Source organism: Carcharhinus amblyrhynchos, chromosome 8 (genome assembly GCF_965287045.1).
Source record: "Carcharhinus amblyrhynchos chromosome 8, sCarAmb.v2.hapA, whole genome shotgun sequence".
NCBI lineage: Eukaryota > Metazoa > Chordata > Chondrichthyes > Carcharhiniformes > Carcharhinidae > Carcharhinus > Carcharhinus amblyrhynchos.
Genome location: NC_137331.1, coordinates 116054882 through 116070435, shown reverse-complemented (window position 1 = coordinate 116070435; position 15554 = coordinate 116054882). Strand labels below are relative to the sequence as shown.

The window sequence follows — 15554 nt, the reverse complement described above, 5'->3', positions numbered from 1 at the left end:
TGAACACCTTTTTAAGCATTTTCAGAAGCACATAGATTTTTCTATCATAAAGATAAAAGCTATCCATTCAGCTGCTTCCCGCATTTCTCCCTTTCCCACAAAGCCAAATTTAACCATGTCTCCATCCCAGTCCTTGAACACTGCTTTCTATAGTTTCTCTTCAAATACCACGCAGGTTTATCATGTCCAAGACCTAAGACCTTTGGGGCGGCACAGTGTAGCACAGTGGTTAGCACTGCTGCTTCACAGCTCCAGGGACCTGGGTTCGATTCTCGACTCAGGTCACTGTCTCTGTGGAGTTTGCACATTCTCCTCGTGTCTGCATGGGCTTCCTCCAACAGTCCAAAGATGTGCGGGTTTCTTTCTGCTTGTATCACAACTTGGTATGGCTCCTGCTCTGCCCAAGACCACAAGGAACTACAAAGCGTTGTGAATGAAGCCTAGTTCATCACACAAATCAGCCTCCAATCCACTGACTCCATGTACACTTCCCACTGCCTCGGAAAAGCAGCTAGCATAATTAAGGACCCCATGCACCACGGACATACTCTCTTCCATCATCTTCTATCAGAAAAAGATAGAAAAATCTGAGATCATGTACCAACAAACTCAAGAACAGCTTCTTCCTGCTGCCATCAAGATTTTGAATGGATCTACCATGCACTAAGTTGATCTTTCTCTACACCCAAGCTATGACTGTAAGACTAAATTCTGCACTCTCTCCTTTCCTTCTCTATGAACAGTAGGATTTGTTGTTATAGCACACAAGAAACAATTTTTTTTTACTGTATACTAATACATGTGACAATAATAAATCAAATCAAAAATAGATAGGAAGACAAGTTGTCAAGTAGTAGTAGAGTCTGCAAATTATGCGAATGAGCAAACACTTGAAAGATGGATAAATGTGAACTGGTTCATTTTGGCAAAAGAATAGGAAAATGGTAAATTGAGTAAAAATTCAGAACTCAGTAGTTGCAGAGGAATCTGGGCATCTTGACTCACAAATCACAAAAAATTATTATGCATGTCCAGCAAGCGATTAAGGTGACAAATAAATTTTGGTGCTTATTGCAAAAGGAATGGAACATAAAACATGCAGGTTTTACTAGAATTGTAGAAGGCCTCGATGAGACCATAACTGGAGTACTGTATGTAACATTTGGCCACTTGGCCCAGGGGTGAGGTGAGAATGACTGCCCTCTACATGGAGCCCTAGCAAAACTGGGGCTAATGGGAATCAAGGGGAAAACTCTGCTGATTGGAGTCATACCTAGCACAAAGTTGTGGCTGTTGGAGGGCAATCATCTCAGTTCCAGACATCACTATAGGAATTCCTCAGGAAAGTGGCCTAGGCCCAGCCATCTTCAGCTGCTTCACCAATGTCCTTCTGTCCTTCGTAAGGTTAGAAGTGGGGAAGGCCGTTGATGACTGCAAAATGTTCAGCTCCATTCACGTTTCCTCAAATGATGAAGCAAATCAAATCAAAATGCAGCAAGACTTAGACACATCCAAGCTTAGGCTAACAAGTGGCATGTAACATTCATGCCAAAGAAATGCCAGACAACTGCCAACAATGCCCCTTGACACTCAGTGGCACTACTATTGTTGAATCCCTGCGATTAACATCCTAGGCATTAACATTGACCAGAAACTGAACTGGACTGGCCACATATTCAGAAGAATGAGGGGAGATCTTCTAGAAACATATAAGATTATGAAGGGAATAGATAAGATAGAAGCAGGGAAGTTGTCTCCACAGGTGGGTGAAACTCGAACTCAGGGGCACGGCCTCAACATAAGGGGAAGCAGATTTAGGACTGAGTTGAGGACGAACTTCTTCACATAAAGAGTTGTGAATCTGTGGAATTCCCTGCCCAGTAAAGCAGTTAAGGCTACTTCACTGAATGTTTCCAAGGCAAGAATAGATAAATTTTTGAACAGTAATGGAATTGAGGGTTACGGTGAGCAGGCGGGTAAGTAGAGCTGAATCCGTGAAAAGATCAGCCATGATCTTATTGAATAGCAGAGCAGGCTGAGGAGCCAGATGGCCTACTCCTGCTCTTAGTTCTTTTGTTCTTATACATATCCTGGTTACAACAGCAAGTCAAAGCTCGTAATCCGAGTAACTCACCTCCTAACTCCCAAGGCCTGTCCACCATCTACAAGGTAGAAGTCAGGATTGCAATGGAATATTGCCTGGATGACTGCAGTTCCAACAATCAAGAAGCTTGGCACCATCCATATAAAGTAACCTGTTCGATTGGCACTCCATCCACACACAATCACTTCATCTACCACCAACAAACAGTGGCAACAGTGCCATCTACAAGATGTTCTGCAGGAACTCACCAAGTCTTCTTAGACAGTATCTTCAAACCACAATCATGTAGGACAAGGGCACCAGACACATGCAAATACCAGCACCTGGACATCCCCATCCAATCAACACACTATCCTGACTTGGAAATACATCTCTGCTCCTTTACAGTCACGAAGTTCCAGGAGTTTGACCTTCTCCCTAACAGCACAGTGGGTGTACCTATACCATATGCACTTCAGGATTCAAGGCGGCAACTCACTAACACCTTCTCAGGGCAATTAGGAATAGGCAATAAGCATCACCCACATCATGAGAATGACTTCTTTTAAAAAAAAATCTAGATTTGGACAGGAAGTGCTAGAGATATATTTATAGTCAGTCTATTTGTAACACAAATTGGAATCGTACATTCAAACCAAGTACACAGTACTCTTCAAACCAAAGAACAAAATGCCAAAATACTTAACTTGCACAATTCCAGCCAGTAAGTCATTTTTTTAAAATCTTCAATTTGGATTTTACAACATCAGCTCTTACTATTTGTAGAACTCAGCCAGAGCTGTGTAACTTAGTGGAACACAGAATATTTGAACATACATTGCGTAACACTTCCCTTCTAATCAGTTTAATCTCATTTCCAATCTCTTCAATTTTATAAAAGTTAACAAATATACAAAAATTCTGTATATACACTTCCCATCCATAAACATTTTTTCCCACTGCAATTTAAATGACGAATTATAATAGGAAATGATTTGTCTACAATTTGTGTATAAATATTTTTCCATTATGCTGATAAATTAGTTGAATTAGTCAAACTGTTTCTTGAACAATTGTGTTCCTCGTTTGTCCAAAATAAAGTTTTAAAATAAAATTAAGAGAGCAATCGTCACAATAATGCTGTAGAAATTACCCATTGGCTTGTCCTTTGCGTCCCTTTAAAACCTTCATTGCATTTTTTACATTCAAGGCCTCATCACAAATGTCACAGCTGACACTGTATATGTTTAAATCAACAGTTAAACAGGTCTTCAACCACATCTGTGCATTCTGAACATGTGCAGCATGCACAATTTCTAGGTACTCAAACCTGTTTACCAGTTTCATATGGGTAGAGGGTGTACTCCCTTGTCCTTAAGAGATTTTGAGAACTCCTTTGCTTTTAATTCTCCCCAGAAGGCTTTAAAACTATGCTGGGAGGTGAATTAGGAGACAAGGTTAAATACAGGCCAATTTGACATACATGTAAATTCATCAACAAATGCTGTGTTTCCATTACAAACTACGCACAGACATTCGTGATTAAGTTGGGTTTCTTTGTTTTTAGGTTAAAAAAGATAACAGCTACAATGTATGAAGACTGTACTTCATTTTTACTCATAAACCTCTATGTTTGTGTTGAAAATTCAGTGGAAGAAAATATTTGCTAGACCACTCTGAGGCTATGCAAACAATGAGCTTTGACCACTTGAGGTCATTTTTTCTAGATGAAAATTTATATATTTTTTAATTCGTTCATGGGAATGTGGGCAGTGCTGGCTGGGCTAACATTTGTTACTTTCCCTAATTGCCCTGAGTGGCTTACTAGGCCATTTCAGAAGGAAGAGTCAACCACATTGCTGTCAGCCTGGAGTCACATGCAGACCAGACCAAATAAGGATGGCAGTTTTCCATCCCTACAGGACATGAGTGAAACAGATCGGTTTTTACAGCAATCGGCAATGCTTATCTTTAACTTTTAATTCTAGGTTTTTACTGAATTCAAATTTCAACATCTGCCATGGTGAGACCCAAACCCAATTCCCCACAACATTACCCTGGATTTCTGGATTACTAATACAGTGACAATACCACTCTGCCTGGGAGATCTGCTAGTATAGTTTCAAGGCTGCAACATACAACAGCTACTCTTGGTCCACTCAATATTGTTTAGGTATCATGTGAGCTCATAAATAAATTACAACCTCAACTTTAACCTTATAGGTATAATACACTCTGATGCAACTTGCAAGAAAAAGATAGATCACAGCTGACATGGATAAGAACTCTCTAGAGGATTCTGTCTCACGGTAGTTAATCGTTAAAAAAAAACACCATTTACTGGAAACAGCTGAAACACTTTCACATTCCATTTGAACAACAACCAGCAGACAGCTGTGGAATTTGCATAGAACTGACATGTTCCACATTAGGTACTTACTAATCTTCATGCCCATACAGATCAAAATTCTTTACGTAAACAATAACAGTGTTTAACCGTATAGACTTGTGCAGTGACGACTTCTGGGTAAACACTGACCCAAACACCTAAGATGCAATCTCACCTGCTGTTCATGCCACACTCCCACTGCAGTAAGGTCAGAGAATTTAGCGGCCAGCCAAATCTCCACCCACTGCAAGGGCTTGGAGTGAATGGTGATAAGATTCCGGCCCTGAGGTGAGGATGCAACCCACATAGTAGAACTATCTGCCAACATGCACGAATTAGACCAGCTTATGGAGTCAGGTACATTCAAGCAAAAGAACAAACTTGCATTCATATCATGCCTAGGACATCCCAAGGTTCTTCACAGCCATTTACACACACATTTAAAACGTAACACATATAATGTAGACAATAGTGGCAGCCAATTTATGCAAAGAAGGATCTCACAAATAGTAATGAGATAAACGATTAAATAAATTGCTTTTTATGGTGCCGTTTCACTCAGAACTTTTGGTAAATGTCTTTGCTCATCTTCAAATAGCATCCTGGATTATTTTAAATCCAGTTGAGAGAGCACATTAGGTCTTAGTAAAAATACTCATGTCTCTTCACTGTTAAGCCAAAGGCAAGAGTTTTGAAGAAAAAAGAATCAACCAGTAATTCCTATAAAAAAAATGTGCATTTTGCATTGACTTAAGTTACAAATTCCAATATTCAGTTAGGTTTACAGAGGCAGTTTTTTAATTTATCACCCTGTAATTACACTTTCTGTCAGTGTCATTACGAGCAGAAGGATGCAATTATAGCATGACAAGTAAGCATAGGTGATTGCCATTAAAAATTTGCAGTCAGAAAAATAAATGTGCAACTTTAAAACGGGACTGAATTACATCTGTGTGCCCCAGAGCAATTACTGTTGCCTACTTCATCTGAAGGCAACACAGTTTTGTCTCTGCATGTGCAAGACAAGAGATCAACAGATATTTAACATATGTCAACTTTATTGTTAATGTCACCAATAGGTCTGAAACATGCAACTGTCTCTGTGGATTAAGCCACGTGGAGTTTACAGAGCACAACTTCTGCAACATTCTACTTACATGGGCTGACATCTCTGTATCTGTTTCGAACCCGGTTTTCTGGATATTTGGCTACTTTATACGGGAAGTCTTGAGATTCATTTCGAATTTCCTGCCATCAAAAGAAGCAATCTTCATTAACATACACAGGCAATAATCAAGGTACACCTAAACTGAAACCAAAAAGCCATATTACACTCCCTATATTCCCCTGATTAGTCTGTAGGAATGGATACATCTAATAGTTAATTATTAGCAAAAGGAAGCTTACTAGGACTGAATATCAAATAAACAGAGAAATTTTGGGGTATTTCGGGTGTTTTCAGGATGAGTAGAGTATACAAATTGCCTGTTAACTTTCTTCCATGTCATCCATTCACCTTTGCTCCAAACCTTACTCAACTAAGATCCATCAATCTCTTAAAAATCTGAACTGACCAAGCATCTGTACTGTTTCTTTTGGGAATGTATGTTGGGTGCTGCATATCAAGAAATTGTGTTTCCTATTTATTTATTACTGTCACAAGTAGGCTTACATTAACACTGCAATGAAGTTACTGTGAAAATCCTCTGGTCACCACACTCCAGCAACTGTTCGGGTACAGAGGGATGGCCAATACACCGAACCTGCACATCTTTCATACTGTGGGAGAAAACCGCAGCACGCGAAGGAAACCCACATAGACATGGGGCGAACATGCAAATTCCACAGTCAGTGACCCAACCCAGGAATCGAACCTTGGTCCCTGGCGCTGTGAGGGAGCAGTGTTAACTACTGTGCCACTCCATTGTGCTTTTTATGAAAGATCTGTTCTGATTTCACTCCTAAATGACAATTTTATTTCTTCTTGTTCTAGAGGAAATAAATCAGAGAGCAAAGTTTTTTTGGGGATGCTGCTGTTGCAAGCACCTTCCAAACCTTCAGCCACCTGGAACAACAAAAGCAGGAGACAAAAAGGAACATAACTACCTACCTATTCCCCTATTCCCCTCCCAGTCACACATCCTGACTTAAAACTTTACAACCATTCGATCAATATCACAGAGTCAAATTCCTAGACCTCCCTCCCTAACAGCACTGTGGGTGTGCCTAAACCACATGGACCACAGCGGTTCAAGATGGCATCATACCACCACCTTCTCAAATACAACTCGGAATAGACAAGCAACAAGTGCCGGTTTTGCCCTAAGAACAAATTTTGAAAGGTCTCAATTAAATCATCCATCAAACAGGGGAGTGGAAGCTTAGTTTATGCAACCTGTCCTCATAATTTAAACTCTTACTGCCTTCAATCATTCTGGTAAACATGCACTGTGAGCCTCCCAAAGCCAATACATCTTTCCAGAGTTTAGGTGACCAAAAATCAACAGTATTCCAGATGGAGTGTGACCAAGCTGTGATCAAGACTCTAAAAAAATCTGAAGCATCACCTACAACCCCTTCGAGGTAAAGAAAATTCTATTATCCTTCTTGATTACTTTTGCCTCTGTTGGCTCGCATCCATCCATCTGTGAGGTATGATGATGCAGCCTCAGAACTTTGGTGTGATCAGATGATATAATTTGCTGCACAGAATGACTTAACATGTCAACGCTGGAAAGGCAAAGTTTGCCTCAAGTGCCACAAAGTTGTCCTTTGTCAGTGGTAATGGATGATCTCTATTAACATCATCTTGAATATTTAACCAAGATTTAAGCGTGCCAGTAGCTTTTTCTGCACATCCCACAATCATTGCATTCCTCCATTCACTGGACCCTTTTAGAACATGATTCCTTTTATTCTTTCATGGGATGTGCACCACCAGCAAGGCCAGCATTTGTTCAACATCCCAAATGGCTTGCTAGGCCATTTCAGAGGCAGTTGAAAGTCAAACACATTATTAGGATCTGGACTCATGCATCAGCCAGACCAGGTACGGACACCAGATTGCTTTCCCTGAAAGATATTAGTGAACCAAATGGATTTTAGAACAATTGATGATAGTCTCATGGCTTTCACTTTGAGATTGATTAATTGAATTTAAATTGCACCAGCTGTCATGATGGGATTTGAACCCACGTTCCCAAAGCATTAGCCTGGGTCTCTGGTATAATAGTCCAGTGATGCCACCATCTGCCCCTAAATAAATATGCTTTTGTATATTTTCCTTCATGTATCACAAACCTATTCTGACAGCACTACAGGAGGAACTTCTTTGGTTTTGCTGAATAGTTCCTGGATCCAGTAAGGATTGGAGCAGATGAGCAGGATAATTACAGAGAACGTTTAAAGTTTATTTATTATTATTCACAAGAAATGCTTACATTAATACTGCAATTAAGTTACTGAGAAATTCCCCTAGTCGCCACATTCTGGCGCCTGTTCGGGTCAATGCACCTAACCAGATGTCTTTCAGATTGTGGGAGGAAACCCATGCAGACACAAGGAGAACATGCAAACTACACAGAGTGAACTGAGCAAGGAATCAAACCTGGTCCCTGACGCTGACAGGCAGCAGTGCTAACCACCGTACCGCCCCTGAATGGAAGCATTGCGAGGGTGGGGGTGGATAAAGTACCATCACTGTTTGGAACCACCGCCTAGTAAGTTTAAAACCAGCATGGCTACGTTTATTCTCATTCTTGATTGCAATAAGTTCTCATTTCATGTTTTTCCATTTTAAGTTGATTTGCTTTAACATTGTCTTTTTAATGGAGCCAGTACTTGCATTTAACACAGTGGATTTGCATCAACATGTTTTGTGCCCTGTGAGATGTAGGGTTATGTGACCTAAACTTCACTGGTTTGGAGTGGCCGCTCTCATTCCCGCTCTCCAAGCCTCCCAATTCTGGCTTACCTCCATAACTCTGTAAAACAAAGTTGCTCTCAGGTTGCCACTGCCTTTCTCATCTCCCAGGCCTTGCCCATGGTAAGAGTTCGGGAGAGGGAAGTGATCAGATGATGGGAGGGATGGCCAGATGGAGAACTAGCTTGTGGAAGGGTCAGGAAGCCGGAGGATTAGGGAGAAGGAGATGGCGAGCAGAATGGGCAGCAAGAGGTGGCAAGCAGAAGATAAGTATAAACAGTTAGTACTTTTATTTTCTTTTATTCCGTTTTGAAAGCTATTTTGTTTATTGTATTTAGCAATCGACTAACAAGGTATTTTCTCTGAGGGAAAAGGTACTACAGAACCTAAATAAAGTTTTTACATTAATTATAATGGGAAAATCGGATTCATTTAAAGTTGCACTTTTTAAGGAAGGCAGCAATATTAAGCAAGAATTAATACACCCAAATTGCAGAAGAGAAATAGTAATGATGGAAGAGCGACATCATAAATTTACCAGGATTATACCAGGACTTAAAGCAGGAAATTAAGACGTCATGTTTTATAAATATGGCTTCTATTCCCTTCAATTTTGATGATTGAGTGGGTGATCTAATCAAAATATATAAAGTTATAAAAATACAATGGGGTATTTTTTTTAATTCAGTTACAGAATGTGGACATCACTGCTGGGCCAGCATTTATTGCCAATCCCTACATTTCGCAAGGCATTTGAGAGTCAACCACATTACTGTGGATCTGGAATCACACATAGGCCAGGCCAGCTAAGGGACGGCAAATTTCCTTCCCTTATGGATATTAGGGAACTATACAAGTCCCAGGATATGACTATAGGAGTGGTGCTGGACACAAGCATCTTCAGCTACTTCATCAATGGCCTCCTCCTCCAACACTGTGGCATCAGCGTGTTTCAACTACACGATGCACCACAGAAACTCAGCAAGGCTTTCAACAGCACTTTCCAAACTCAAACCTTCTACCACCAGGAAGGGCAAGAGCAATAGATGGGAACAACATTTATTGCATGTTCCCCTCCAAGCGACACAACACCCTGACTTGGAATTATGTCACTATTCCTTCACTTTTGGCAATCAAAAAGCTGAAATCACCTGATGAAGAGGCAACGCTCCAAAAGCTCATGCTACCAAATAAACCTGTTGGACTTTAACCTGGAAAGGGACAATGCTCCGAAAGCCCGTGCAGAACTCACCCAGGACTGCACTTGGATGCCAGCTTTGATTTTTCTGCTCAAGTCCTGCATTGGCCTTAAGCCACAACTCTAAAATGAGTGCGCTATCTACTGAGTCACAGTTGGCACCTAGAAAAGGATTAATGGACAGGGAACAAAAGTGGGTAAATATTGTTGCGATATAGAACAGGAATAATCTGATTAAATGACAAAACAAACCAGAAAAATCGAATTGCTGATTCTTGTTACCATGGAACAAATGCTATTCATTGAAGTGCGAAGTGTAGGGATTTAATCAATTTCCACTGTGTAACAGCTATCAGTACTAGGAGATCAAATGCCATGAGAATCATAAATGTTCATGACCTTGATCGCAGTATGTTCATTCATTTATTTACTTTTTACTCAGCCATGATCTTATTGAATGGCGGGGCAGGCTCGAAGGGCTAGATGGCCTACTCCTGCTCCTATTTCTTATGTTCTTTATCGGCCAAGATACACAATAAGATGGTAGTCACTATATAGATAGCAGATAGACATGTGAGGCTTAGTGTTGGGGGTTTGTGGACATTTGAACAAAGAACAACACAGCACGGGAAACAGGCCCTTCGGCCCAACGAGCCCGCATTAGTTGGTGCATTGGTTTTAGATTGGAAGAACTGCAACAGCCGTGGCACAATTGGCAGCATTGCTGCCTCCAAATCACAATATTCCTGACTAAAGTCCCACTCCAAGGATTTCAAATCATTGAAAAAGGATTTAAAAAATTTAAACAACTGACATGCTAGTTGAGGCAGTGGTGGAGTGGCAATGTCGGTAATACCAGAAGTACAGGTTATTGCGCTGGGGACATGGATTTGAAAGCCACCATGGTAGCTGGTGGAATTTAAATTCAGCTGATAAAATGAAATTAAACAGCTCATCTCAGTAACAGTGACCACGAAACCATTGTCAATGTCGTAAAATCGCACATGATCTACGAATGTCTCTTTAGGGAAGGAAATTTGCCGAGTTTGGCCTACACGTGACTCCAGACCACAGCAATGTGGTTGACTCTTAAATCACTCTGAAATGGTCTTGCATGTCACTGTTGTATTAAATCTGTAACAAAGTCTACAAAAAAGAATGAAGCGGATGGATGACCCTACATCAAACTAGACACCAGAAACAAGAATGGCAAACCCAACACTATCGGACCCTACAAAGTCCTCCTTTCTAACAGCAGAAATTGAAAAAGCTATCCAACGGACAGGTCAAGCAACAGCCTGACATTGTCTGTAAGATAAAACTATCTCCCATCCTGGAAGCCCTGTCCCAGCAAAAGGACAGATCCACCAGAGATGGTAGCACAGTGGTAACCGGGTAAGAACATAAGAAATAGGAGCAGGAGTAGGCCATCTAGCCCTTCGAGCCTGCCCCGCCATTCAATAAGATCATGGCTGATCTGTCGCGGCTCAGTTCCACATTCCCGCCCTCTCCCCATAACCCTTAATCCCCTCGCTTATCAAAAACCCATCAACCCGCGTCCTAAAAATATTTAGCGAGGCAGCCTCCACCACGTCAACGGGCAGAGAATTCCAGAGATTCACCACCCTTTGAGTGAAGAAGTTCCTCCTCAACTCCGTTCTAAACCACCCCCCCTTTATCTTGAGGCTGTGCCCCCTAGTCCTACTGTCCTTTCTGAGCGGGAAGAGTCTCTCCACCTCTATCCTATCCATCCCATTCATCATCTTATACATCTCAATGAGATCTCCCCTCATTCTTCTAAACTCTAATGAGTACAAGCCTAGTTTATTGGGGGGCAAAGTTGCTCTGTTAACTCTCAACATTGACTCAAGATCCCATGAATTTTTATGGCATCAGGTCAGACATGGACTAGGAAGCCTCTTGTTGATTACCGGCTATTTGCCCAGCTGATACTCCTCCATAGTGAACACCACTTGGTAAAAGACAGATGGGCAGGACACAGAATGTACTCTGGGTTGGAGGCTTCAGTATCACTCACGAAGAGTTGCACCATTGATAGTGCCATTAGCCACTGAACTGACCAAGTCCTAAAGCTGCTAGACTGGGTTTGTGCAGATGGTGAGGAAACCAAAAAGAGGGAAAAACTTACTTGATATCCTCCCCACCAATCCACCTGTTGCAGATGTAAACATTTTAGAGGGCAGTTAAGAATCAGCCTCATCACTGTGGGTCTGCAGTTACATATGGGACAGATAAATAGGAAGATAGATTTTCTTCCTTCAAGGACATTAGCTCACATCCTATGAAAATAAAATAAAAAATATGAGGGAAGACTGCACTGACAGAGCCTCTGTCCTTCAGGTCTTATGTTAAAATGAAGCCCACTGCTTTCTCAAGTAAATGTACAAGATCCTGTGGTACTATTTGGAAAAGGTGTAGCAGGACTTTTCTTAGTGCCCTAGCCAACATTTATCCTTCACTCGACATCAAAAAACAGATGATCTGGCCATTATTATTTTGCTATGACAATGTTTGTGGGAGCTTGCTGTGTACAAATTTGTTGTTGCATTTTCTACTTTGCAACAGTAAATACACTTCAGAAAGTACTTACTTACTGGTAAAGCATCTTTTAACTTGTATAGAACACTGATTCAGCTTCATCAAATGTACTGTGGCCTATTCTGGGTACTACACTTCAGGAAGAAAATGAAGGCTTTAGAAATAGCACAGAAAAAATTTACAAGAATGGTTCCAGAGATGAGTAACCACAGTTACGTAGACAGACTAGAAAAGTTGGGACTGATTTCCTCAGAGAAAGTTGAGAGGAGATCTGAGGTACTTAAAATTACCTCAGCCTGGACAGAAGAGACAAGAAAAAGCTGTTCCTATTGGTGGAAAATGAGAAGAATGAGGGGGCACAGATTTAAGGTAATTAGCAAAAGAAACAATGGCAACAAGGGGAAAACCTTTTCCACACAGCAAATGGTCAGTATCTGGAATGCACTGGGTGACAATGTGTTGGAAGCAGATTCAATCAAGGCACTCAAAAGGGAATTAGACTGTTCCCTGAAAAGGAAGAATTTGCAGGGCCAAGAGTGGGAGACCACCAGTTAAATTGCTCCTACAGAGAGCTGGTGCAGTCATGATGGGCCAAAAGGCCTTGATTCTGCGACATCCGGTGGTCATAAAAAGCACCGTATAAATGTAAGCCTTTCTTTCTATTTCACTGCAGAGCACAAACTTACTTTGGTAGCACTACAAAAGATGCCACTGAGGTTAGGGGAGAAATAAACCAGAGGGCATGGGTTAAGGGTGAAACGAGAAAAGTTTAAAGGGAATATTAGGGGGGGCTTCTTCATGCAGAGAGTGCGGAATGAGCTGCCAGATAAAGTGGGAAATGCGGGGTCACTTTTAACATTTAAGAAAAACTTGGATGGGTTCATGGATGAGAGAGGTGTGGAGGGATATGGTCCAAGTGCAGGTCAGTGGGACTAGGCAAAAAATGGTTCGGCACAGACAAGACAAGCCAAAAGGCCTGTTTCTGAGCTGTAATTTTCTATGGTTTCTATCACACAAGTATTAGTTTTACATAATTGTTCTTGGGATCTCGCAATAGTTGGAAGGGATTGGGGCATAGAGTGATACCTGGCACTAGGATGACATAAAATTTCAGGATTTGGTCAGGAGAGAAAGCACCATTACTTTATTAGTTCCTGATATGTGGATAATGCCATTCTTAATTAACACCAGAATGTGACACTGGATCTTTTTATTGAATATCTCAAGTCTTCCTTGTGATGATAATATTCCCATGTTGTTGGAAGAAAGCGATTCAATAAAACAGCCCCAGCAACAGCACCATCTTAATGATTACACCATGATTTAGAGGGTCCCGTGGCAATAATGGCAGACCCACAATATTGCTGCTCTTGCCCTTCTCAAAGGAAAAAGCTACGGGGAAGGGAAGTGCTACTGCAGGCTAAAGAGCAGATCTGTCAACAGCTGGGTGGAAAAGTCTCATGAACTAACAGCATTATGAAGGGTGCTAGTGTCTGCAACAGTAAGCAGAATCCTAGGGTGTGCCACAACAAGGAACCAGGATCCCACGGTCTGCTAACATTGGCAACAGTTGATGGTGGAGTGTTGCAACATGATGGTGCCCCCAGGGCAAGTCAGTGATGTGAAAGGGTGTAGTCTCAGTCTTTTCATTCTCTCAATCATCCTCTCCCCCTCTCAAAGAATACAAATATGTTTTCAATACTACTCATTTAATTGAGTTCCAGGACGCCAGTGTCTACAACTCCACTCATCCATTTATATTAAATATAATTCCAATTGTTTAGCTGATAGAATCATAGACCTGGGATTCAATGAGATGATGAGAATTCTAGCATTAGAAAATACAGCAATAAAATCCAAAATAAGTATCAGGACAAACGTAGCACTAACGACTTTTACAAATCACCTTGCCATGTTACTTTCTACTAAACTGGGTCATATCAGTGCAATAACCAAGTATAACTGAACCAAGCCACAATATAAACAATGGAAAGAATTAATGTCTTAATTTGCAAATGAAGACAAATGTAATTGGGACCTGCCATCTCCCAAACCTGCCATGGAGACATGCCCAGAGACATTATCAAACTTTTACCAGCCAAAAAAACAGACTACCACAAAACTGGTGTCCTACAACCTAAGTTTGTGCAAACAGTGGAACAGCACTGTGATCACTGCTGCCTCACAGTACCAAGGACGTGGGTTCGATTCCCAGCTTGGTGACTGTCTATGTGGAGTCTGCACATTCTGCGCGGGTTTCTACCGATTTCCTTCCACAGTGTTGAAGGAACACTGTTTCCGTGCTGGTTAGGTGCACTGGCCATGCTAAATTCTCCCTCAGTGTACCCAGACAGGCACCGGAGTGTGGCGACTAGGGGACTTTCACAGTCACTTCTTTGCCATGTTAACGTATGCCTACCTGTGACAGTAATAAGTAAACTTTAAAAACTTTGTAACAACACAGTCGATGAAACAGGGCAGAAGCCAGACTACCTGCCTTCCTATTTGAACTTGTGGGTGAGGTGGAATGGAATTTGCAAACAAGTGTAATCTAAAAAGATTAAGTGACAGTCAGTCCTCGAGACTGAGACTTCGAAGCCGTTCAGTAGCCCCGAGCTGTTTTTTTTAAAACGCAGTCTGCGGTTGTGTTTTGTACCAGCCCATGTGTGAAGTTCAAGTTGCAAGAAGGAAACATCCCCTTTAAGAGGGAGCGATTACCCGTCGGCGAAAAAGAAAGACTGAAGAGCAGGGCGCACTGCAGCGGTTGCTCTCGCGCCCGGCGGCCTAGCTTCCGTTAGCGGAAAGCGGGGGTTAGGCGGCCCGCCGGTGGCTTTCCTCGCACATCTCCCGTGTTGATGTGCGAGACATTCGGATCGGCATGCGGGAGAGCACGGCTAATGAGAACTTTTACAAACTTACCAGGTATGACTGAGACCAGCGGCGCTGCTCGTCGATCTCGGCGAATTTCTCCTCCATATTACAAAGATGTGATGAGTAGAATCCCCCTCGGCTCTGGTTTAGTTTTGCCTTGCCTTCCGCCGCCGGGTGAAGTTTATTTTCCTCGGACCCCGGTTCCGCCGCTCTCTCCGGCCGCCGACATCCAAACCCACGGCCCGGCTGTCCGACACGGCCCCGAGCACGCAGGCGCAGCGGGACTGCCGGCCTGGGGAGCGCGCAGGCGCGGCGGAGAAGGGGCAGAACCCGGAAGCAGCGTCATGTGCTGCTGGAACTCAGAGTGTGTGTGGGCGTGTGCGCGCGTGAGAGAGAGAGACACTCACTGACAGTCTGTGTGTGTGTCTGACACTCTCTGACAGTCGGCGCAGTGTGTGTGTGTCTGACACTCACAGTCGGCGCTGTGTGTCTGACACTCACAGTCGGCACTGTGTGTGTGTCTGACACTCAC

The 15554-nt window shown here is 42.2% G+C and overlaps 1 protein-coding gene across 2 annotated transcripts in view; it reads right to left on the bottom strand.

The window, feature by feature from the left end:
- LOC145346857 (tyrosine-protein phosphatase non-receptor type 2-like) overlaps positions 1 to 15307 on the bottom strand; it is a 77139-nt gene extending 61832 nt beyond the window's left edge. Inside the window, exons 1-2 of one of the 2 annotated variants that reach the window (XM_080194700.1) lie at positions 15071 to 15307; positions 5630 to 5720 (exon numbers count right to left, since the gene is read on the bottom strand). In XM_080194700.1, coding sequence (XP_080050826.1) covers positions 5630 to 5720; positions 15071 to 15127 — 148 coding nt within the window. In that variant the 5' untranslated portion in view covers positions 15128 to 15307. The remainder of the gene's footprint in view (positions 1 to 5629; positions 5721 to 15070) is intronic. The other variant, XM_080194699.1, reaches the window with a different exon arrangement.
- Positions 15308 to 15554: the final 247 nt, after the last annotated feature.